General features: G+C 41.6%; 1 protein-coding gene across 1 annotated transcript in view; it reads left to right on the plus strand.

The window, feature by feature from the left end:
* The window catches only part of DSCAM (DS cell adhesion molecule), a 959,122-nt gene that overhangs the window by 510,169 nt on the left and 421,966 nt on the right, over positions 1 to 26,987 (plus strand). The window contains exons 7-10 of the mRNA XM_078656818.1: positions 7,255 to 7,551; positions 10,499 to 10,774; positions 13,657 to 13,935; positions 15,251 to 15,370. Of these exons, the coding sequence (XP_078512944.1) occupies positions 7,255 to 7,551; positions 10,499 to 10,774; positions 13,657 to 13,935; positions 15,251 to 15,370 (972 nt within the window). The remainder of the gene's footprint in view (positions 1 to 7,254; positions 7,552 to 10,498; positions 10,775 to 13,656; positions 13,936 to 15,250; positions 15,371 to 26,987) is intronic.

Raw genomic sequence — 26,987 nt, forward strand, 5'->3', positions numbered from 1 at the left:
ATTGGATTGGTCAAAGGGGTGGACCCAGTGAAAATTGTAGTGAAACCGCATGCTGAGTTCCCAAGAACACCCCAGTATAAATTGACTCCAGAAACGATTGCAGGCATAAAACCCGTGATCGAGTCCATGATTAAACAGGGAATACTGAAAGAAATCGTGGGTAGTCCATGTAACTCCCCGATTATGGGTCTGCAGAAACCAAATGGGAAATTCCGGATAGTGCAGGACCTTCGAAAGATTAATAACATAGTCGTTTCATGTTGTCCAGTGGTACCGAATCCATCAGTGATACTGTTTCAGATTCCATTCCAAGCTGAGTGGTTCACTGTGATAGATCTTTGTCAGGCTTTCTTTTCGATCCCTTTGGACGAAGATAGCCATTTTCTTTTCGCATTTAAGCTGGAAAATCGCGTCCTAACATGGTGTCGTATCCCTCAGGGGTATACAGAGAGTCCATCGATCTTTAACCAGCTTCTGAAGAAAAATCTTGAAAGTCTAGTGCTGCCCCAGAAGTCAGTTCTGGTCCAGTACATAGACGACCTCCTTGTGGCGTCAGAAACAGAAGAAGCTTGCAGGGAAGACTCCATTGCTTTGTTAAATCACCTAGCTGCCAATGGGCACAAGGTGTCCCCGGGAAAATTGCAGTACTGCCTGACAGAAGTACAGTACTTGGGACACAGAATTGAGAAAGGCAAACGAAAGGTGTCACCAGACAGGATAGAGGCGATCATGAAAATGAACGCGCCTCAGACACAGAGAGAGGTCAGGATGTTCCTAGGGATGGTGGGTTATTGCCGACAGTGGATCGTGAACTTTTCACTGAAAGCAAAACCTTTGCAAAAGCTGACGCACAAGGAGGTGAGTGATCCGGTACCATGGGACAAAGACTGTTTGATGGCATTCTTACAGCTGAGAGAGGACCTGTGTCGTGCTCCGGCATTGGGAATGCCTGATTACAATAAACAATTCTTTCTTTACTGTTGTGAGAGAGAAGGTTGTGCGTTGTCTGTGTTGGTCCAAATCCATGGGAATGCCCGTAGACCAGTTGCTTATTTCTCGGCTACTTTAGACCCAGTAGCCGCAGCGTTGCCCGGATGTCTCAAATCCGTTGCTGCAACGGGTGTCAGCATTGAGAGATGTGAAAATATTGTTATGGGGCACCCGTTAGAGGTGTGCGTGCCACATTCTGTTGAACTGTTGATGACCAGGACCAAAACACAGCATCTGACCAATAGCAGGCTCACGCGCTATGAGCAAGTTATTCTTGCTGCAGAGAACGTGACCCTCAAGAGATGCTCTGTTTTGAACCCTGCTACCTTAATGCCACTTCCAAATGATATTGATGATGATGATGAATATACAGACCATGACTGTCTCGATGTGACTGAACTATGCACCAAACCCAGACCCGACATCGTAGATGAGCCACTGACCGACCCAGATGAAGTTTTCTTTGTCGATGGCTCATGTGTAAGAGACGAAGTTGGGCAGTTGAGAGCAGCTTATGCTGTTTGTACAATTGAAGGAGTTGTGGAAGCTGGGTGCCTGGAAGGAGTACACTCCGCTCAGGTAGCCGAGATTATTGCCCTAACACGTGCTTGCTTAGCAGGCAATCAAATTCGAGTCACCATCTACACCGACAGCCAATACGGGTTTGGGGTAGTTCATGATTACGGGCAGTTATGGTCTCAAAGAGGGTTCATGACTTCTTCAGGCTCTCCCATTCGCAATGGAGAGTTTGTGCGCCTGTTGTTAGAAGCATTGCAATGTCCAGCAAGTATCGCAGTTGTAAAGTGCATCGCACATACCAAAAATGAGGACTTTGTTTCAAAAGGCAATAGATATGCTGATGAAGTTGCGCGGTATTGCGCAGAACAAGGTTACTCTTTCACAGAGGTGGATGTGGGTGGAATAAATGTAAGAACTGAATTAGCCATGATACTGGAAACTGTTGATACTTGGGATGAATTGTCAACCATGCAAGAAAATGCTCCTGATTCAGAAAAGGAAACATGGGTAAAGGCAGGATGTGTAATGGGTGAGACTCATTTTTGGGTCTCAGCAGACGGCAGAGCAGTGTTGCCCAATGAGATGGTGAGTCCAATGGCTAGACTCATACATGGTCCAGTACACTTAGGGAGAGATGCTATGCTGAGAGTGTTTAGACAGACTTGGTACAATCCTAAGTTTAGAATAGCAGCAGAAGCAGTGTGCCAGCGTTGTGTGACCTGCCAGCAGCTGAATGTAGGGAAAAGAACACCAGTTGCACTAAGTCACATAGGAAGGTCTGGAGGTCCATTCAACAGAATGCAGATAGATTTCATTGAAATGCCAAGATGCAACCGCCTCCGCTATGTCCTGGTGGTTGTTTGTGTGTTCTCCAGATGGGTTGAGGCATACCCTACACGTAGGTGCGACACCCTCACAGTGGCTAAGTTACTGCTTAGAGAACTTATCCCTCGGTTCGGGGTGCCGGCCTTTTTGGAATCAGATAGGGGAACACATTTTAACAGCGAGCTTGTGAAGATGATTTGTGTTGCACTGAATATAGACCAAAAGCTCCATTGCAGTTACCGACCAGAAGCCTCAGGAATTGTGGAACAAATTAATGGCACGATCAAGTCCAGAATAGCGAAAGTTTGCTCCTCAACGACCCTGAATTGGCCTGACGCCCTGCCATTGGTACTCATGAGCCTTCGTAGTACCCCAGACAGAAGAACAGGGTTGTCACCACATGAGGTGTTAATGGGGAGAGCAATGAGACTGCCATCTATTCCAGCTACTGCACTGTTAAATATCACAGATGATATGATCCTGGACTATTGTAAGGGGCTGTCTGACGCCATGCGTTCTGTGTCCCTTCAGGTGCAGGCTGCAGAGGTTCCAGCGTGCCAGGGCCCTTGCCATGACCTGTATCCTGGGGACTGGGTCCTGGTGAAGAAACATGTGAGAAGAAGCTGCTTGGATATTCGTTGGCGTGGGCCCTACCAGGTCATCCTGATCACAAGTACAGCTGTAAAGGTGGGAGGCCTGCCCAACTGGATACACGCGTCGCATACGAAAAGGGTTCCAGCACCTCTGGAAACAGCTCCTCTCTCGGATGGACGTCCAGCTGAGGACCAAGAAGCCATAGAGGGGGCTAGCCAAGCTGTAGAGGTGCCAGTGGAAGCAGGGAACGAGTCTGACCAAGCTGAGGACGGTCAGTACAACAGCGAAACAGAAGACGCTACAGAAGGAGAAGACAGCTGGGAGTACGAGTCTGACCCTGACAGGTCTGAAAGAGAGCGAGAACAGACCAGAAGGAGAAGGAGTAGAAGGGCACGTGGAGAAGCAAATTGGCCGCAAAGAAGAAGTTCTAGCCTGAGGTCAACTCCAGAAGCAACCCTTCCTCCGATATCAGAAGACTCAGACCCAGAAGAAGGTGCTCAGGGCGCTGAAGCACCAGACCGAAGAAGGTCAAGAAGAGTGCGTGTGCCTAACAGAAGATACTCCACACCTGAGTGGACATATCTGGCGACAAATGTCTGTGAAACCGGAGACAGGGAGGATCCGAGCGGTGGTGGTGTCCAGTTCTGAGCCCATTATCACCGTGGAAATACAACTGTTGGTACCCGGTGTCGAACAAGAAGGGTCACTAACATTCGTGCTCCCCCGACCTCCCCGCCTCAGCAAGTTAAAACACATGTTTCTTACAGAATTGAAATTCCCCGACTTTGGTACCACGATAACAGCACATGAAGAGCATACTCTTCGCATGGAAATATTGAACTATGCTATTGAAGCTGCAACCACAAATCTAATAGTCGATTGTTAAAGGACTTTGTAAATAAAGCAAGCAGAAGAAAAGAAGATTACCTAGCGCCCAGGAAGCAGAGAATTTTAGGGAACCCCTTGAGTGGATGGAGAAGGGCTAGGGTTGTCTTTTGAACTGTGAAAGGACTTTTTGCGAAAAAGGCTGTCAGCCTCCAGCTGTGTGGATTCTAAAGATAAAAAAGGATTGAAAGAGACTGTAAAGGAACGAGAGGAAAAGAACTTTTTTTGCAAAGAGAAAGGGAAAAGCTAGATTGTCTGACGAAATGGAGGCCGGCACCCCGAACCGCAGAGCTAAATGTATAATAGGTACACTAATAGTAGGAGTGATAATATTAATAGCTTTAGTGGTAACAATTTCTTATGTAAAGGGACATGAGGAAGAGGTAAAGGTAACTGATGCGAATTCTGTAGTAACACTTACACCCACTGTTGCAGGTGAGAAAAGGGAAAACACTCAAGAGAAAGCGTTATTGGCTGCAGAAGCCCGCAGGTTACATGTAGACGAGTCCCAAGGAGACTTTAGGTCAAATGCTTATGCTAAACTTTTGTATGAATACGTGGATGCCATGGAGGTTAAGGATTGCTACGTCTGCATGCAGTTGCCTGCGTCTGTAGATGAAGGAATTCGATATCATCACCTCCCTCTGACATATGGCATTACATGTAGCTTATTGCTTAGTATATTTTATGAGAGAGATAGTTTTGAATACTATTTCTCCAATTATGATTCTGTGTTGCCAGAAGTCCCGAATTATAAGCAGATGAATAAATGGGATTACTGGAAGAGTGAAGACAGATTGGCCAAGTTCTTCATTCCTTGGATTACCTTAGATACTTCACATGCCCGTAGAAATAATCTGACATGCAAGGTGTCAGAAGTCGAGAAAAAGTTCATAGGGCAGGTGGATGATCGTTACAGGAGACAAAAGATTTTGAAAAAATCAGGACAAGGGAAATTAGATTGGACCGAGGAAGAGAAGTCACATAAGAGAAAGGGTAGTAGTGGTCCAATAGCTTTAGATAAAGCACAGAAAGGAAAGTTATGTCTTCACCGAGCCAAAACGTATTATGAAAATGTATACGTGGGTGAAGTTGACTGTGAACATGCTTTTAATTTAGAGTACTACACTAAGGATTTCCTGAAGGGAATGCAAGTAATTCCAAATGTGTATTTTGTATGTGGAAGAAATGCTTACGTGAGACTACCTGACAACTGGTATGGATCATGTTACTTGGCAATTGTCTTCCCCAAAATATATCATGCACAAGACTTATTGATCATTGAAGGCCAGACATCATCGAGGGGAAGGAGAGATTTAGGCGATGCAGAAATGGTTGGAGATGTCTTTGGAGCTATGTTCCCTCTTTTGGGAATAATCCTTAATGATGTTAAAATTAGACGACTGGCAACAGTTGTCGACAGGTTGTCTGCCAGCACTGCTCAGTCCTTAATGCTGGTAGAAGGAGAGATGCAATCGATAAGGGCTATGGTTCTTCAAAATCGGCTTGCATTAGATGTCTTATTAGCAAAAGAGGGCGGAGTCTGTAAGGCTTTGAAGGTTCAGGAATGTTGCACTTACATTCCAGACCTTTCAAAACCCCTTGAGAAAGTTATTAAGAACATAACTAATATACACAAAGAGATCGAAGACTTGAGTAGAGAAAATGTCTGGGAAAAGGTGGGCCACGGAATGAGTACAGTTGGAGGGTGGTTTTCCACCTTAGGCAAAAGCTTTATTTGGTATATCCTAAAGCCTATCATCATAATATTGATCTGTGGGATAATATTGTGGGGATTGGTGAGGGTATTCAAATGGTACAGAGCAAGAAGGTCAGAAAGGGCCCAAAGAGAACAGTTGCAGAGATTGGCTGCCATACAAGATAATCAGTACAGGAGCCTGAGAGCTCTGGAAGCGCAGAGAATGCCAGCAATAACTGCAGTTTAAATGTTAGTGATGACCCCGAGAGGTCATCAAAGGGGGGAACTGAGAGAGCGCAAACTGATATAAAAATATGAGTACATCACATTTACCTATAGAGAGCATAATTCATGAAGAGAAATGCCATGAGTGCTAATAGTATTTGAAATTATATTCTAAATGTATAGCTAATATAGAGATTTAAGTAGAAGTGGAACTAATACAGAAATGTGTGACATTATATGATTTTATTAGACGTGATTATTTTGAATCTATGTCGTGTAGCTGTTAACATATAAGATGGTCTGTGGTAAAACGCAGAACGTGGTAGGCCTCAGGGCCAGAGCTGGAGCTAAAAGGGAAGGTGTTTCTTTTCACGACACAGATTGTTTAACGTTTTTGGTCATTGCATTAATGGGCCATGATTTAGAGTAATGTTTTCTAAATAATAGAATAAGAGTTTTAGCATGCTTTAATTAAATGAAGAAATAGAATGCTATAATCATAATGTGAAATATTGTAGGCCTGAAATGTTTTAGCATTGATTTACACGTACATGTCTGGGCTGAGAAATGTTGCAAGCCTTTTTAGAAGTCTATGAGAGTTGGGTTCTTGGCGGCAGATATCTGTCTGCAACAGGAAAGGGGGGATCCAATTATAAGTGAATGAATAGAGGCCTGTTCAGTAGACGGCCCAGACATGGAGGAGGGTTCTGGAATGTTTAAGGGGTATCAGCGGGCCGGAGAAGAGACTGAGAAGCAAGGTCAACTCTAACGTCTGAGGCCCAATACAAAGCATCATGGAAAAAGCCTGAAGTTGCACCACGTGAGAGGCGTTTCGCAAGGGGCGTCTCAAATGTTGTTGACTGTTTTGTATTAGGGACAGCACCCCTGGGTGGAGTTAGAGCAGAGACCTGAGGACCCTTTAGAGAGCGGATGGGTAGGCAGTGAGGGGTCATGACTGGAGAACTTTAGGTTTTCACCAAGAGACTTAGAGTGGGTGACTTCCCTTGGGGGTCATTCATTGCTGACACCTTTGTTAGGTTGGGATTTGGTTAAGTAGGGATACCATCTAGAACAGGGTAGGGACGCCTAACCTGTGTTTGTTTTCCTCCAACCTAAATGAAGGAGAGATATGCGTCTATGCTGATAGCTTTGCTATTTTTAGAACTTGTGTTAGTGATTTCTGTTGCTCGTCTGAGGGCTTTTCGAGAGCACATGTATGTAATTGGACCTGTGTATCTCGTGAATCTCATTCTGAGATGCTTGTATTTGCAGCTCATTATATCTTTACAATAAACTTTTGAAACCTAGAAGTTGTCCGTGATCTTTGAGAGTAGAGTCCTTTCTTGGGTGAACTAACTTGCAGATAGGTGTACTGTTTCCTTCCAAGACAGGCAATAAAGGTTCAGTCGACCAGAACGAGGTTTGGATCAATAGATATAAGGTATCGATCAAAATCTCGCCCTTTCAGTTACTAGATCTGTGACCTCTTTCCAATACCTCCTTTTCACCCTATGCAGATGGAACGCCGAAAATTATCTCAGCATTCAGTGAGAAAATGGTACTGCCCAGTGAGCCCATCTCCCTCATGTGCAACGTGAAGGGGACCCCTCTTCCCACAATTACCTGGACCCTAGACGACGACCCCATCATCAAAAATGGCAACCACCGCATCAGCCAGATCATCACCTCTGAGGGCAATGTGGTCAGCTACCTGAACATCACCAACACGCAAGTCCGAGATGGTGGGGTCTACCGCTGCACTGCAAACAACTCAGCCGGTGTCGTCCAGTACCAGGCTCGAATAAACGTAAGAGGTGCTTGTCAAATCAACTCCTCAAAAAACACACATAGCTCATTCTTGTGGCGTTGCTGCATGCCTGCGTTGAGTTGAGTCTTGCGATGCTGGTAGATATTTCTCTTGGTTGCCCCTTTCCTCAGTCTGGAGTTTGTTGTTCAAGTTCTGTGGTCTGTGGTGACGCTGTTGTTGGACATTGTTCATATTCTGCACATGTGCCTAAATGATGCGTATGGATTTCCTTGTTTGTTGCTGTGCATGAAACTGTCCCCTCCTCTTTGTGACTGTCTAATGGTGGTAGGAGTGGCTTATGTGCTTAGATTGTTAACTTGCTTCTTTACCGCCATGCAGCATACTAACCATCTTCATTTTGTGTACAGTGCCATGAAATGACTAGATCACTGTTCTTTTATTTATGTGTCATAGATGCCTTAGCCCTCCTTTCTTCCCCACACCCACTTGTTGTTCAATTCTCTTTAAAGAAAATCAAACCAGATCAGTGAAAGCAATAGACCATACATTTCACTTTACTGAAAGGCATGAAGGTGTTTTTGTGTATTTTTTCTTTAATTCCAATCTTTGAATTGTAGACACAGTTATTAGATTTTGTGGCTGCCAATCACCCTCAATGTCCAACATGCAGCCAATATATGCTAGGAATATTAAAGACAAACAGGTAATCACTTCTATAAGAAACTTTGGAAGCCACTAATATAACCAGCTTGCTTGTAAACAACACCTCCACTGTGAGATGTATCTTGATGCTATCGATACATAACAGATATAAAAGGGTATGGTACTCAATTAGTTGACCTAGGAAGTGTAATAGGTCAGGTGGACTTTCCGGGATTCAAACATTGGGCTGTGTCCATAGTCTCATATGCATCCTCTGCAGTAGATGCATGTATCCACAGGGCCACCATAGCCAGCTTGTGTAAAGTTAAGTTTAAAAGATTTTCCACTTTGCCGGATTTAAAAAAAAAACTGTCATATGTATTGTGGTTTTCAGCCGCAAATGTTAACTGGGAAGAGGAACTTCATGTTCTAATTAGGTGATTAATAACAAGTTGTTCTTCTAGTATGGCACTTCACAGTTACAGTACATGTGAGCACTTTCTCATCCTTATCTCTTACTACTTTTTCTCCCAGTGGGGCTATGCCTGCCCTTCCAGCTCCTTATACGCCCATGCGCAGAGCACACAAGTGCTTCACTCTCGACCCACCTGGACGACTCCATCTCAGTGAAAAAAGAGATGGTATGATCTGCTACCAAACCTTCACAAACATGCAAAAACTGGTCGGCAGCCATCTTAAGGCACTTTGTGGCTTGTAACGGAGGAATCTAAGAACAAAATCCCATAGGATTAATGCACCCTTATATGGCACAATTAAGAAAGGAAACTTATGTATCCGTGCATTTCCATATAGGCACAGAATGGGTTAAACCCCTATTATACATCAAATGTTCCTGTGCATTTGTGTGACCTGGCCTTGGATGTTCACAAAGAAAGTTAAACAAAACTAAAAACAGTCATATCCAGTGGCCATTTTGTAGCTGAGTGGATTCTCAGATCTATGCCAACTGCCTCTTCAATTTGTAGCACCTAGTCAAGCAATCCAGGCATTCAAATCAAGGATTGTATAAAGAATGTAGGATCCCAAGGACAAATTGAATGCCCTGGAAGTAACATTGGCACACACTGAATTAAAGCTGGGATCTTCTGCACGCATAGGTCATACTTGAAGAACATGGAATTCCCAGCACTCTTGTGTTTGTGTTTTGCCCTAATATCATCTCTTTTTATAGGAGAACCATATCTCTGCCTGGCTAAAAAAAATAAAGAAAGAAAAGTAAATCCAGTACTTGCATAGCGCACAAATCACCCCCGAAGGGGTCTCAAGTCGCTGGGCGCCGTTGGGAAGATTAAGCGAGCTATTGTCCAGAGTCGCATGGTGCTGGGCAGACCCCTGCCACCAGAGCCGGGGATCGAATCGTGATCCCCAGCGTCCAGCGTCAGTCGCCCTGGCCGCTGCGCCACACCTCTCCCCTGGCTCAGATTCGGTTCTGTTATATGACAAACTGGCAACAGATGATTATTCCAAAGAGAAGCAATAAAGATTTATAGATCAAGACATGTAACACATCCTGTATCCTTTCACCATATAACTCAATCTTCTCTTTAGGCTTAATACAGCCCTGCCAAAGAGCAGCATTTCCATTTCAATTCAATTTATTGCAACTTAATAAGGTGATATTGTTTATCAGTATGACTTATCACAAAACATTCTTGCAAAATCTACGCAATCAATATACACAAACAATCTACACGATGGCATGTTTAGACAGAAATACCGATTTACGGATTCCAAATAAGATTTACATTTCTCTCTTTCTCCACAATATAGGAGCAAATTATATTTACACTAGTGGATATAACAATTAGTCTGCCAACATTTGCACACATTTATGCATCATAACTATGATAAAAAGATCTGCACAGACACTTTCCTCATGCTTTGCCATTATTTGGACTCTACCATACATGTACATTAATTAGAATTATCTCTAATATAACAGCAGCCCACGTTCAGCATGGTAGATAAATGTAGCCCATAGGTAACACAACAATTTACCAAAATAGGAACAAAGTCATTGCATCTGTGGGCTTTTGAAATCCAGCATGGTCCAATAGAGTAATATGCCTTCCCCCACCTCCTGTATGTTAATTGTGGAATGTATGAAGACCATTTAATGCAGTTCCATATTTGTTCTGTGTTAAGTTAATTTAATCAATTGATCATTTAATCATTGAATATTTTAAGCTGAACAAAATTTAAATACTCAGCAGTCGGGGAGCATGCCATGAGACCGAAGTATGCACGAAGAACTGAATGAGGCAAAGCATCATTTCATTTGCAGGTGTACCCTTAAATTATTTTCAAGAGTTTCCTTGTGCCTTCTCTAGGACCAGCAAGCATCCGTACGATGAAAAACCTGACAGCAATAGCGGGGCGGGACACTTACATTCACTGCCGCGTGATTGGCTATCCCTATTACTCCATAAAATGGTACAAGAACTCTAACCTCCTTCCTTTCAATCACCGCCAAGTGGCATTTGAGAACAATGGAACCTTAAAGCTGTCGGATGTGCAGAAAGACATAGACGAGGGCGAATACACCTGCAACGTCCTGGTTCAGCCGCAGCTGTCCACCAGCCAGAGTGTGCACGTGACTGTGAAAGGTAAGGAGAATCCACAAATTCCTATAACTATAAAGTTGAAAAAAGTAGCAGTGTGCAAAATTGCAAACATACTGGGAAGGTATTCTGAAGGTGCCAGAGTTCGCAACTTGACAAAGTCAGAGTCAAAAATTCCCTATGAGCTAAATAATATTGCTAGAAAAATCTTTGGCAAAAACAATTCTTTGCTAAAGAAAAATGTAATTTGCAGAGAATTTGCCTGCAAATAGGTAGGTGTTTTGTTTCAGATTTTTCCTTCTGTAAAAATGACTTTTTGTGTTTTAAAAAATAAAGTTGTCAGGTTTGTGAAGTGCAGCAAATTTCACTCACCCCTACATGCCACAACACCTGTGAGAAACAGAAAAGAGTGTATCAGCAGGCTGAGAACAATGTAAAAAAAGAGTAATCCAGGAGTTGATTTATACTTTACAAAATAAATGGCTGACTTAAATATTGTGTCCTAAATACTAGAGGTGGGCAATGAACTCCGCTGCTAAACTCCAATCCTCCATGTAGTAGCAGAATCAGCTTCTTAACTGCACCCACAACTGCTTTGATTAAGCAACTCTACATGCTAAAAAGCATATAACCAATTCACAAACATGAACTTTCAACTACAAATATCAGCCAATGTGAGAGGTGATGATTTTGGGATCCTTCCTAACCTATGCAGAGGACCAAGCAGAAGCCTTGAACAAAAAGAGCATATCATGCTGAACTATTCAGTGGTGGTCCCATCCTCTTAGGACCACCACAGGCACAGTTATTATAGGCGAAAATACAATCCCAACCAAAGGCCCTGCAAAGCATTGTGGGCCGAGATTAGCAGTAGGCAGTGAATATTATAGTATCCAATATCAAAATAATTCTACAAAGAGCTGCAGTTCAACTCATCGTTACTAGGTGTCCCTCACAAGTCAAATGCAAAAGCATTGAAATTACTATATCAAGCTTCAGTTCCACTAGTCGTTACTAGATGTCCCTCACGAGTCAAATGCAAAAGCATTGAAACCTTGAGCTGAGAGCTAATACTATAAATACTACAAAGAGCTGAACTGCAGCTTCATGAAAGGGTCAATGCTTTTGCATTTGACTCCTGAGCGACATCTAGTAACAACTAGTGGAACTGCAGCTTGATGTAATAATTTAAATGCTTCAGCTCAGAGATGGATTGACATTAGTCAAATTGTTGGAAGAGTGGAGCTCGTATTTTGGTCCTGCAATGTTGCACGATAAGAGATTTAATGACGACTGGTTCTCTTTGTTTCTATTGTTGTCAAGTCATTCCCTTTGTAGAACCATCCGGGGCCCGCCATATTCACCCTGAGTTGTTCTTTATGTTTTTAATTCTGATTTGATGCCTTTCGAGTCGCCTCTTGCATTTTGTAATATGGAATATACTGAAGTTATACTGTGTGTATATGATCGATTGTTGGGTGGTCGTAACAGGGGTAGGGGGTAGCATCACCTTTCTGGTTTAGAAAGTGTTATACCCCAGTCTCTGAACTGTTGGGCTACATTTAAGATTAAAGAGTCAGGGGTATATTATCAAGGGGTTTATCTCCGCTTTTTTGGCTTTAAAAGCCAAGAAAGCGGAGATAAAATTATCTCCCTATTACCAAGCTGTCGCTAACACCAGTTAGTGACAGCTAATAGGAGATAGCGACCATCTTGGGCCCCGCTTTGCATGTCAGTGATATTTATCACTAATGACATGCAAAGTGGGCGTGCCAAGATGTTAGCGACTGGAAACAGTCGCTAACATCGCTATCTCCTATTACCAACTTTTGGAGATATTCGCGCTAAGCGCGAATATCTCCAAAAGCTAACACCTGCCCTGAGCAGTTCTTCACCATGTTATCCAATGGGAGGTGGATAACATGGCTAAGAGCATTTGCTCGATAATGCATGAATATCGCTGACTTTTCAGCGATATTCATGCATTGCGGCCGTTTTTTATCGCATTTGCGATAAACCTTGCTAATAGCAAGGTTTATCTGCGATAAAAATCGCCGATGTGCGGCGATAATTTTTGTCTCTAAACAAGTTAGAGACAAAAATTATCGCTAGTTGTTGGTAATATACCCCTGAGTCTCTGGTGACTTCCAGGTAGAAAGAGATTGTTCATTTTAATTTGTGCTTCCCTGGTTCATAAACTCAATAGCTAGTAGGTCAGTCGTGGTGAGATGGCTTAATGATGGTATTGCTGTCATTAAACCTAGGCCATTTCCTCTATTCAGGTAATCCTGAGGGCCTTGTGATATGTACTGTGTTGTTAGTACAATGTGATTATTTACATTTTGTGTTTGATCTTCAGTTTTTGAGGTAGAGGATATATTCAGGGCTGTGTCTTTATTGATTGTTGTCTTGAGGATTGTTGCAACATGTTGACGTGGGATGAATTTATACTTACTAGGATCCATTCATTTTGGCCACTTCTTTTTTGAGGGCCTTGGAAAAGTGTGCAGAGCTAACAATGACTCTCTCTCAAGGTTATCTCAAGAACATCATCTGTGATGCACTAATACCCTTGTAAAGCTCTAACAAAGATATAAGCTAGAAACACAACTTGATTGACTAGTATGATTGAAAGGTACGCTAGGATTGTATAGTTAATCCTTCATTGTTAACTGATGTTATTAGAGCATAGATACAGAGCGGTGCCTGTGTCCCACAGTCACTCTTACCTATTCACTTACCTCGTAGTGCCAACATACATTTTGTGGTGCTCTATGGGTTCTTGGGTTCACCTACTAGACCAAACTAATTGACTTCCCCTATACTCTTGTGCATCATTCTAAGAATGTTTTAGGAAGTGGTATAATAGAGCCTGATGATACCATGAAGGAATATAATATAGTTCTTGTTTTCTTCTTCATTTACAGTTCCACCATTTATTCAGCCTTTTGAGTCTCAGCGGTTTTCAATCGGGCAGCGTGTCTTCATCCCATGTGTGGTGGTCTCAGGGGATCTGCCAATCACCATCACCTGGCAGAAGGATGGCAGACCTATCCCGGCAAGCCTGGGGGTTACGATAGACAACATTGACTTCACCAGCTCCTTACGGATCTCAAACCTTTCGCTGATGCACAACGGCAACTACACCTGCGTCGCCAGGAATGACGCTGCGGCGGTCGAGCACCAAAGTCAGTTAATTGTGAGAGGTAAGTTAATGTAGAAAGTTTTGAAGACAACAAACAACATCAAAAACAGTGCAACGAATGTGACTACAGCATAACAGAAGCCAATCATCAAGCACATGTTCCATTTCAAGGTCTATATTTTTAAAATGTATAAATTGTTTTTGCCAAATTTTATAGCAAGTTATATTGGTTTCATAATTTGAAAGAGTATCCCAAAAGTAACATGGCAATGTGCTTTCTGCTGCTTTATCAAACACAGTCATCGATTAATTGTACTATGCTTACAAGTAAGCACATTATCACAATAAAAGAATCAGTGACATACAAATATAGTATTAGACCACAGATGCCACCAGGATGCTTAAGACAAACCCACGAATCATTTGGCTTTGACCATGACAAGCAAGAGATGATCTGTGTGACAGTCAGAGTTAAGAATCAGAGGATCTTCCTGTGAAACAACAAATACTGAAATGAGGCGATCCAATGGGCCTTCTGGTCTAATTGTGCTGTCACACTTCACTATGTTTGTATCTTTGTGTCTACATACCCTAACTATACCCCTTGGCACCTTGGCTTCTCTTTCATGGTAAGGTAGAAGTATACAAAGGATTCTCTGTGTTCATCTAATTTGGAAGGAGTAAGTGTGATTGTATCAAGGCACTCAATGGGTATTTGAATCAACTAGCACCAAGACATGCTACATATGGATAAAATGTCTCATAATGAATCTCCTATCAATAACCAACATCAACATAAATGTACAGGCTTCAGACCACTTTCCATTTTCTAAGTAGGCATGGTCCAAAAATCAAACACATACTTATAATGGGTGGACAAATATGGCTGCATTGCACTGCACCAACTTTTTGTACTTTTTTTCTAAACATCACGCACCTTCCGAAATTCAAAAAGAAGTTTAAAATAATTGTGTGCAAAACACATTTTGCTTTGAATTTTACCAAGGTAATTCCTTGCAAAGATGGCAAATTTTGCAGCTTCATGAAGCAAAGCTTAATATCTTATCAAAATGTTGTTGATGGGATTTAAACGTCACACTTCATTACATAAATAGGAAAGACAGGTGATTTTAGGGATTTCAAATATAAGACAAAGAAAATCACTTGTTTGCTAATGGTCTATTGATTGTCTCCATTTAACTTATTATCATGTATGTCGAAGATGGATTTTTGTTTCCTTTAAGTATGTACACCTGGCTACGTTTAAGGTTAAAAACTGAGGCCACTGATCAACTGCCTATGGCTTGGACCTTTTCTAAATTAATATTTTAAGATGAACACATGATGCTGTATTAATTCTTCCTTCTTACTTTTAGTTCCACCGAGATTTGTAGTCCAACCCAGCGACCAGGATGGGATTTATGGGAAAGCTGTGATACTGAACTGTTCTGCTGAGGGCTATCCTGTACCAACCATCGTCTGGCAGTATTCAAAAGGTGACTTTTCTAAAAATGCTCACGCTGTGGGTTATTGCACATATTATGTTCAGTAGATATTCAATCTGTCCAGAAGTCAGTGAATGGGGTTGTGATGTACTAAGTGTCTGAAAGCGACAGTGCATCACCTAAGACCCAGCCAAACAGAAGAACAGAAAAAACTAAATTATACATTGTGGACAGTAGGAGTTTTAAAACACTATGGGGCCTATTCACATGGAGCATTTTCTAGTAGATTTTGTAGTGCTACAAAGGTACTACAAACGTTCTACAAAATGCTATTCACAAAGCTATGTGTGCAGTTTCCACCTCTGCCTCGCTTATCTTTTTCTGTGTGGAGATATACACACCAACTGTGGAATTTCTGCACACATAAGTACACATTTTTGCAGTAAATGGGAGAGGGACAAGGTAGTGACTGGAGGATGAGGAATATATACTTCTAATGGTGAGGGGTTTAGGGAGAGATAAGGGAGGTCGATAGAAGGGTTTAGGTTGGAAAACATACCCACCCACTAAAGAGTAAACCTATTGCTATTCACAGACTTTCCTTTTAAAGTTACCACAGCCAAACAGGGACCCAATACGCTAGTAAATTGCTCCAGCTCAGAGCTGAAGTAAGTCCAGAACCACAAAGGGACAGCCACTGGTACTTCAACATTCTACCGTAGAAATAAAAGTAGGTAGAGACTTAAAATAAAACACTGTAGGAAATAATCATAAATTAATTTAACTTACTGAAAATAGTTAAAAATATAAATAAATATAATTGAATGTAAAAAATATAAAAATAATACATATTTATTATTTACATATCAAATATTGTAACTTTTTTTGCATTATAAATTCGTGTAATATTATAGTTTAATAAAATATATTTAAAATCATTTTAATTAATTGTATATACCACTTTTAATTATACAAGTTAATTGTTTTACTTGAGTTGTGCACTTGCTTTTTTCATTTAAACGTGAGAAAAATTATTTAATTTAGTTTAATATATTTACATGAATTTTAATTTTAGTTAACAGCTCTGAAGCATTTTTTGTTCTACGTTTAAAATACATACATCTGATTAATTGACATAAATATGTAACGTAAAAACATTTTTACTAATTGTTTACAAGTTTAATGCACTTTTTTTCTTAGAAGACTCTTCAGTCGAGTTGAGATCCGTGTATGGTAAAGTATAGGGCCAATCGGAAAGATATTTGGAATGTAGAATTTTTTTTACCTTTGCACTATTTCACCAGTGTTCATATAGAATTTGAGGGAATGGGAGACCGGGGAATATGTCACATCATATTCCCGTAGAATGCCTGGTAACCAGTTGTTGACACAGCTTTCCAGGCATAGTACTAGGAGTATGTAGTAATTTCAAAAACCTGTAAAACTGAACTCGCTCGTAGATGTACTTTTACATATTTACAGTTTTTTTGTATATTGTCTCCATGGAGCTTCACATTGTCAATAGATGATGGTGACACATGTCTATGAGCATAATGCATGCACCTCATAATAATTTAAGTCAAAATCATTTTGAACTAAAATGCCCTCGAAAAAGACCCTGCTAGGAATAATTTTAGACGTATTTAGATGTCAAGAAATTGAGGCAAATGGCAGTGATGTCCAAAGTCGTTATGTGATGACATCCACAGATGATGTTGGATTTTTATGGCATGCACACGAGTGAATATTACGTAAAGTTGACTCAAATGTTAATTATTTCCATAGGCACAAGTCAAGGACATCAATTAGTGGTCGCCAGGGCTAATATGTGGTACCACTGACATGTAGATTCGTACCCTGGGAACGCTCTTACTAACCCAGGTATCGGTTTTTATGAAGGCAGCATCTGAAACATAGAGACATCAAAAATATTTCTCACCAAGACCAGTTTTTCTCGACTAGTTCCCGCTTTGTGCCATTCATTAGGCTTTATGCAGCAACGATGCGGCTGTAGTGGGTGTAGGGATGGGACATGAAGTCACCTTTGTGATGACACTGGAGGTTCAAATGATGTGAGGAAGCTTCAACTAACTTTTTGGTGAATTAATATCAATAACAGTGGTTATCCTAAAAATCTAAATAAGATATACTGTGTACTGTGGTACTTTGAGGCACGTTCAGTAGAAGGAAGCAGTTATTCCCAGCCTTACAGTTTCTGTGCGTTTGACCTGTAGGTGCAAATCCATGTTAGTAATTGTTCATCCATCATTCATTTTCATCACTAGACCACCATAACAGTTTAATGAATACAAAAGGCACTAAGAAAATATACTTTCAAGAGAAGATAAGGTCTGGTCAAATAAATCAGCAAAGTAGCACCAGTAGTGGAAATGACATCATGTCATATTTTCACGCATAATGCCATCACAAGAAGTTATAGCTCATGACCTTTGTCCCCAGTGACTTTACAGGAAGTGATGAAGCATCTCATTTAACGCTGATGACATCAGTGGTATAGATGGAGTGAAAAAACCTATAATAAGTGTACGATTATCAAATTAACAAATATTTTCTTAAAGCATATAAAAGGTATTGTAGTTACCAATCAGGTACAGCCATGTTTTATGTTTATGTTTGGGGTATTTATTAAGCGCTTGTTTACCAACGGTCTCTTGGCGCTTTGAGGGGTGGGAAAGCCATTCTAAGGAGCTCTAGCAGTAGGCTGGGGTGAACAACCAAGTTTTCAGTTTTTTTTCTAAAACTGGTGTACTCGGATGTTAGTCTGATGTCTATCGGCAAGGAATTCCAAAGTGTGGGGCCAAGTACAGAAAAGCGATGACATCTAAGCGTAGGCCATTATGGCAACCATATTCCCAGGCACATCCATTATATATACTATCATCATATGCCCAGATATAGTCTCACATGCCAAGTTGCAGGCTCAAATATCAAGTTACAGTGGCAAATCACGGGCATAGAGTATTTTTCCAGGCATGATCTTGCGAATGCCCATGCAAAGCTACTCACATGCCCACTATTCCATACAATGTCTAGAAACTGCCTTAAATGCACACACTCTGATGGCCATGTTATTGCTAGACAGAACCAACCTATGCCCAGGTACAAACAACATATGTTCAGCTGTAGCTCATGTGCTCAAGTAAACCCCTCATACAGCTTCTCCAGCCTCACACTTACAATTATTTACTCATAACGAAAGGTACTTCGCAATACACCATTCACTGTCATCTCTACCAAATCTTTATTTATTTTATTGACATCAGAATAGAGAAAGTTTGAGTGGACATGTCAAGGTTTAAACCTGTGGACTATTGGTTATTTATAGTTCTCTATGATGGATCCATTGGTCACATGAGCTATCGTACTGACTATGATCAATATCTAAAGATAGTCACAACTAAGCCTCTTGAAATTGTCACAGATGAACCAAAAACTTCAGGGACTGGATCAACAGGCTGCTATACAGATCAAGGACTGTCTCACCCTGTATCATGTACGAGGCGCGTTTTCTTCAAGAATTGAACCTGATCTTTAGGGGTGGCTTCCATATAGAAGAATCTATCAGAATTGATCCATAACAATTTGCCATGGGTCACCCCTTGCTTTTATATTTCTTTCCGCGGTAATGATTCAATTTCTTCTTATCATTCGTTCTGCAAGGAAACAGTATCACTTTAGATATTTCTCCCTTAAATTGGTCTTATTTGTGTAATGCTCAGTCCTCCAATATGATGGCAACAAAGTTAATCTCAGCAGTCCTGGTTTGACTTTCTTTCCAGGTGGCTTCGAAGTTTCTAACAAAAACCAGGGACTGTGAAACAATCTGGTCAGTGGTGTCTTTGTTTGCGAATGTGGATTAAAGAAATGAGAGTTTAGTGAGTGATATCCGAAGGCTGTAATAATATCCTTACGGCACTTATCAGACAGCGCGCGTGTCAGGATTCTTATGAGCATATTCAGGGTCTGAAAATAATGTATTTTTCCTGCTTTGAATAAGATTTGCTGAAGATCAGCTGCTTTCCCTATTTTTCCCCTCATGGGACATGTCCTTGCAATTATTTAGAGAATCAGAACAAAGCTGCACTGACAGAAATGTATATATCCTTTCACCTCATAACCCCAAAAAAAACCTCTCAGCAAATAATGCAGTAGATAAATTAAACACATAAAAGTCAGATTGTGTGTATAAATCTGTTGAAAGGTAAGTCGCTTTCCTCCTCTCAATTGCCACAAAAGGCGGACATGCATGCGAGTTTTTATTCTTAACACCAGTTACTCAATGCAGCCAATTACCACATTATATTTGCAAATGCAATTCCAATGTATATTTAATTTCGCTCTCTATTTCCCAGTTCCTCTTTGAACTCATTATTACTAGAACTGCAGTAAATTGATATTAATTAGAGGTACAAAGTGGTATCAGTTTGCTGAGAATCATAATAGATTTCAAATTTAGTCACTTGCAAAGTATGTTTTCGTGATTGTTATTTGACATTTGCATAGTGCACAACCTGCCATTAGGATAGCATTGCTGTGTTTCTTTTTAAAAGTCAGGAATGCTTCCTACATTTCTATCAAGGTCTGATTCTGTTTGTGAAGCTATGCAGTCAGAAGAGTGGTAGACTCTAAGTAAGTGCAGCAAATTTTGAGGTTGACCTAACTTACCTTTTCTTTAGGATAGTTATAGTTTTTTTTGTTTTAATTGTGCATTTATGAGAGTGGATGGCTTTCTAATTTATTTCAATTACAGAGTTAGTAATTACCATTAGTAGATATTGGGCATCATTAAGTATTTGGTAGTTGGCTATCACCCATCATGCAATTAAGTACTGCTCATAATGCAGCTGGCAGTGAAACTGAGCGGTGTGCTCTTATTTACCCTTCTGAAACTAAGACCCCCATGAGCACACAAATAATATAATTAAGCAACAGTTTCTAGCAGTTAGAACCATAAATAAATCCATATTTCATATACCCCACGAATATTTTAAGCAGGATGCAGGTATGATAGGAACATTACACAAGTCAGGGGGAGGTGTGCCTACACTGAGCTGAAAAATAAAAAAGCCTCTTACTACTTGACACCTGCTAATCCTATGCTTAAAGACTTTGCTATTAAAATGCAAAAGGCTTTGTTACTCTCTAGCTCAGCGTGAACTCAAAGAACACTTGTCCTCATTTGAACTTTCTAGAGATCTAACCAAAATAACCCTCTCAATGTGTTTCTTTACTGCAGTCTGCTCTGTAGGAAATGCATTCCGTTTTGCAGCTTTGTTTCTGTCAAAATGGTGTTCAGGTGTGCCACATGTTCACCATAAATAGAGAAAGTTAGCTCTCTAGTTGCTCATTAGAAGTCTGTGGTAAAACTGTAATTGATCACTTGGGAGTTAACTGGCAGAATGTTTCAGTCTGCATATCGGAATGTTTTACTGACATGGATGAGGAAAAATCTTTGAGAACTCATAGAAAATGTGCCTAATTTAGCTTTATGACAAATGAACCCCCTCATTCTGTTAATTTCTAGAGCAAAGGATTTCAGTTTAATACCTTTGATATCATCAAGATGGCTTTCTGGCATGCCACACTTTTGTCATAAATACAGAGTTTTAGCACTCTAGTTGTACATTGGTTAATCACCTGATAAGCTACTGCTGTTGTTGGAAGTGCGCTTCACTCAGCAGTCCAGACTTTATATCTGGCACTTATGAAGAAGATATTTCAAAGCGTATAGGAACTGTGTCCTAATTTTAGCTTTTTAGAACGCCAACCATAATTTATGTGAGAAAGGGAATATCCTCATATTGTCCATGTACTATAGTATCCTATGCAGGAAATGCATTCAATGTTACAGCTTTGATTTTATCAAGATGGTGTTCAGGTGCCCCAGACCTTTTTCGTAAATACAGAAAGTTAGCACTCTTTTTCAATAGGACAATGGGAAATCCACTGACAAGCTGCTGCTGCGTTCGAAGTAGATGGCTTACTCAGAATATCAGACTTTGTTCTCACATGGCTGAGGAAGATAGAGTGAACTTATGGAAAATGTGCTCTCATTTTAGCTTCTCGTTAATCAATAAGATGCACATTGCAGTTGGGCCGCTAAGTAATATCTCTCAAAATCTGGGGCGCCTAGACCACCTTTTTCAGTGGGATGTTTTAGCTTTTTCAGTGGAACCTCTACTGCCAAGCAACAAGTCCAACTCATGGACGTGTTTCTTTGGGACAACCAGGGGAAGATTAGCTAAGTAGTAAAGCAATTGTGATAGTGTCACGATTTTTTGCCAATGCAATGAGGACCGTCACTGACAATGAGAGGGAGTACTAGACAAGTTAATTGTGATCGGAAAGACTGTTTGCCGCTTCAAGATTTCCATACAGTAAGTCTGTCTCTTTGTGGTATATTTTAATAACCAATTCACAAAAAGTGTTTTGCAAGGGTATTTCACCACCCACCAAATTAACTTTCTGTTCTGGTTGTGCTGGCTTGTGTAGAAATATACAAGTTGTATTCCTATAGAAGATACTCAAGATAGATCAGGTCAGTTCTTACATCCCTTGCTTATAGGAGCATATCATTACCGTAAAATGAAATGGTATGTGTGATCCCCCTCATTTGGAGACTACTCTTCACTCCACCATTGTGCATTTTAGCACTGAGGGGCTCAATGGCAAAAGCAAAAAACAGGGGGACATTGGACAACCTTATTGCGTCCATCTTCCACCTTGGTACGCAGTTGATATAAAGCGTTTAGTCCTGACCCTGACTGTGGGTCTACCATAGAGTGATTTGACCCATTGTACAATATACTGCCTGAGTCCGATTTCTTTAAAAAACTTGATTGTGTGGTGTCAATTAACAGTATCAAAGGCCATTTCCAAATCTAGAGCAGGGCCTGCTGAACGTGGCCAGCACTGGAGGAGGGATGGGCCCAATATTTAAAGATATATAGCATATGGCTAATCCTATGCTTCAATACTTAACTGCAAAATGGCAAAAGGCTATGTCACTTTTCTAGCTCAGCGTGGATGGCATTGTGCTTATCCTATGCTTAAAAACTCTATTAGAAAAACAGACTTTTGAGGCGGTCTGATTTAGACTATTGCTGGTGTTGTCGCTCCAACAAGAGCAGCCCTCCACATAAACTTGGAAACTACTCAGAGTTCTCAGCATTGCTTTGCATATCTTATAATAAAAGTATATTTATTGATTATGTATACTTATTTTTTTACATTTGAATATATATATATATATATATATATATATATATATATATATATTTTTTTTTTTTTAAATCTATTTATTTTACAATTCTCTCCTATTTGGTTTTATTTTAAGTCTACATTTTCGAATGGACTTGCTGCAGTTCCTGTGAGTAGCTTTGTGAAGTGTTAGTTGAGGTGAATTTCCAACTGTCATTTTTGACTGCAGAAACTATAGACAGCTACTTTGTGAATAGCAATGGACTTACTCTTGTTGGTAGGTGCATGTCCCGCCCTGAACACTCTTGCTCACCCTCCATCAATCTCTCCTCTGATTTATTAGTAATTATTTGCCAGTTTCCAGCCAATCCCCTGTGTTCCTCCCACATTTACTACTAAACCATAGGCATGTATGTGAGGAGATCACCACAGTCAGTTTGAAGATCTCTGCACAGAAAGATGAGGCGTAGACCTCCACACATAGGTTACTGAATACTATTTTGTATTCAGTAACCTATGCGCGTAGGTCTACGCCTCCTCTTCTGAGCAGTACTACTAAACCGACTATAACATGCAATTTTCAAAGACGCCTTTCTGTGTTCAAGACTGGGAGAAGTCTGTGCAAGGTATATTTAAGGGATATCGCCCCGGCTTGTGGAGAAAACCTATGAATGTCTTGTTCGATGTGGGGAGTAGATAGTCAATTTGCAGAGCTGTTTCAAACAGTGTAGCCGTCTGGGGATCAGCTGGGCTGCGTATGATGCACAGAATTCTGTAGGGAGCCCATCCAAGCCCAGAGTTTTCCCTGTCGCTTGTTCTATTGAGGCACCTCTCATTTTCTGTTATGAACTTGAAGATTCCATCTCCTTTGATTGGGCGGGTGTTAGCAGGGGTGTTATTAGGTCTATTAGGAAATGTTCAACATGGACTTTAGGTAATTGAGGTATGGGTGGGTGGGATCTATAGAGATCTGTCTCCAGTACGATGTTGAAGTCCCTTCCCAGGATCTAGGGCAGAACTACATCTCCCTCTTAACTCTGCTAATTTGTTAGAGAATTTGGTTAGGAAGGATAGCTCTTCCATATTGGGGGGGGTAAGTGTCTACTCTTTATGACTAGGACTCTGTCTAGTTTGCTCTCTACTAGTGTAAATCTCCCATTTGGGTTTAAAAGTATGGTATCTGGCACATATGGAAACATAGGTCAAGGACAGATCATGGCACCCCTAGAGTACACAGAAAAAGTGGTAAAAAAGTAATGTCCACATCACTTTCGGAGAAATATGGTGTTTTCAGTATTGGTCAGGTGAGTTTATTGTAGAAACACAATACGGGGCTCTCTCCTTCTGAATAAGGAATATGTTTAAATCGTTTACTCACTGTACCCATTACTGGATGCTCTAAATCAAGATGATATATTTAATGTGTGCATTCATGAGAATCTGTATAATGGTATTGCCTGGCGTGTGCCCGCCTACATTATAGTATCATGGGATACCTTTTCTACCGGAGTTTGTTCCTGTCTCTATTGCCCACATCTCGCGCCCCCCGCTCCGCGGGAGCCGGTCGTGACTGAGTCCGTGGGAATTGCTGTTGTATCTGGGCACACGGAGCGGCGTTGTGACTTGCATCTTGATTTCATTTGTCTCCAGGCTGAGGCGGGACTGCGAGGACCAGCCTGCTGAGCGGCACTGATCGGCCGCAACTGGTCCCCTTCCCGCCCCCTTTCACATCGTTGACTATTTTTACAAGTGGCCCCACGCACACGCCGGACGCGCGCGGGCGAAGCCCGGGCAAAGGGCGGGCCGTCTAAGGCCGTCCAAGGTCGACTAAGGCCGGGATGGGGCCCCCTCCCTTATATTTGTTTGTTTTAACTTTTGCTCGCTACCTGTTGCAAAACGAGTGTTTTTAAAGACTCTGAAGGACCTAAGGTACAAGTGTGTTTGTTATTCCAATTTGTGGGTTAGTTCTGGTTTTGTATTATGTCTTTACGGTCTGGGAAAAACCGCCACGTTGCAATCCCCACATCCAGTGGGGTGGTTACTGGCACTCTGGACAAATTTTTTAAGAGAGCCTCCACCATACTGGAAAAGGAGATAGCCTATGCAGAAAAACGACTCTCCCTGGACCTAATAACGGGGAAACGATCTTCTTTAGGTCGTATAGGCAAGACGGTCTCTCCCGCTCCAACCTACACCCCAGGGGATGAAATAACGCTAGTGGATGTAGGGGATGTATCAGACACTTTGAGCCCAAATTTATCATCTGGGAGCCTGCCCCCCAGCAGTGACATCGCTGGCTCGCATTTCTCCCTAGGGCCTGTTACTCAATCTGCCCATACTTTGTCTCCGGGCTCCCCTGACAGGACGAAAACTAACAGTAGAAAAAGAAGGGGTAGTTCTTTAACGGGCCATCTTGCTAAACAACAAAATAAGTCCCTAGACTTAGCTCCGACAGCTGTTCCCCAACCGCCCACCTCCCCTAGGTATAGAATAGAAGGCACTAGCCATTCTGTCTCTCAAATAGTACCCGATAATGACCTTCTGGGTAAAATTGAGTTTCTGATGAAAGCCCTTATGTTGCCACTCCTAGAAAGAACTAGGATGATAAACTCTAAGCTAGACCAAATTGAAAAGCAGGTGGGAGAAAATGCACTCCTATTAGCTGATCTGGCAAAGGGTAACTCTTCCATTAGATCATCGGGGAGTAGTACAAGGGATCCGGGTCCTAGTACTGTAACTGCTGGGGTGATAGCTGGTGAATCTAACAAAAATTCAGTTAAAAAAATGAACACACCTACCCTAAAACCACATCCGAAGAAACACGTAGGTAAATCAAGGCAAGGTGGGAAAGTAATGGACCCGGCACGAGCAGCCCAGCCCTTATTTAGTGGTATACCTACAGACAGAAGGTCGAATACCCAAATTCAGCAGGATAAGGGAGCTAGCAAAAACCAACTCCCAAGTATAAACCTTCCGCCAGAGGTGGCACCCTATACAATTGTTTTAGTGGGAGTGCGATCCCTGGGGGCAGGTCATTCAGAATCGTATAGGGAATTAAAGAACAAGATGGTCTTTTGGTTGGACAGGAACAGGACCCTTCCCCCATCGTCGAGTACAGAGATTTTGGGTGTTAGAAGGGTACACTGGGTGGGTAATAACCCTAAAGACCTGGAAGGGGATTGCATCATAGTGAATTGTAGAGACTCTTGGGCTATTGATCACATAAGGAGAGAACCCAGATTTGGCCGAGAGGGCGATATTCAATCTCTGGGCCTTGAGTACTTTTACCCAGGGATTATGAATATTGGTCCTCAAAATTCTTTTCCCATTTTTCGACAGAGAGGATTTCGAGGAGCAAACCCATTCCATAGGTTAGCGTACCCTCTACCACTTTACAATAGGTTTGATCCTTTAAATGATCTGGAGGGTGTAGACGGACTCAATAAACCAGCTGTTGAGACTAATGAACTTGAAAGTCACTCAGGCCCGAATGACTCCCCCCCCTAACATAAATAGCGAGGATATGACATACCAAAATGGATCAAGTAGCCCAATTACAATGCAGGCTTTACCATACCTGGCTGTAAACGGGGTGACCAACCATAGAGTAAGAGCAGTTATGGAGCATGGTTCCTTGTCAATTGTGTCCTGGAATTTGGCAGGAATATCGAATAAACTTGACTTGCCAGACTGGGGGTCATTTATTGACTCACAAGATGTCTGCCTATTCCAGGAAACGTGGGCCAGGGAAGCCCATCACCGTACTGACTTTGCCTCTTTTTATATTGAGGCAAAATGGGGTGGGAAGGGACGCCCGTCAGGCGGACTTCTCATTTGGGTGGGTTCACACCTGGGATGTATAGTATCAAAACTGGAGACAAATTCCCCACATATCCAAAGTGTGGCACTGGAATGGCCCAATGTGGCTAAACTTATATTAGTTAACGTATATTCTAGACCCACGGGCGTGACCAGTGTTCCAGGTACAATTGAGGAGCTATCTCACTTCTTGGATTCTATCCCCCAAGGCATCCCATATCTGGTAGGGGGAGATTTTAACTGCCAATTTGAGCCACTGCCAGCCTTCCTGCAAGGTACCACTCTGGAGGAGGATGACCAATGGGATATACCACCTGCTGGGGGTTTACCAGTTAAGTCCTGGACTCCGCTTGCTACCCAAATTATGGCCCTGACTCTTAATAACTCTATAAGGGCCTGTAACGGGCGGGTCACTGGGGATATCCCCCCTAAATCCACTTACAACAAACCAGGGTCTGAGTCACGTATAGACTACATTTTTGTGGAAACTCGTAACTGGGCTTTGGTGAGGAGTTTCCAGGTAACCCCACGGGATGAAGGCAATCACAATCCACTGATCCTGGATTTTCAGGTGCCTGGCTATATCAGTGAGAATCAGTCACTCAAAATTTCCTCAGACCATAGTGCG

This window comes from Lissotriton helveticus, chromosome 8 (genome assembly GCF_964261635.1).
Source record: "Lissotriton helveticus chromosome 8, aLisHel1.1, whole genome shotgun sequence".
In the NCBI taxonomy this organism is placed as follows: Eukaryota; Metazoa; Chordata; class Amphibia; order Caudata; family Salamandridae; genus Lissotriton; species Lissotriton helveticus.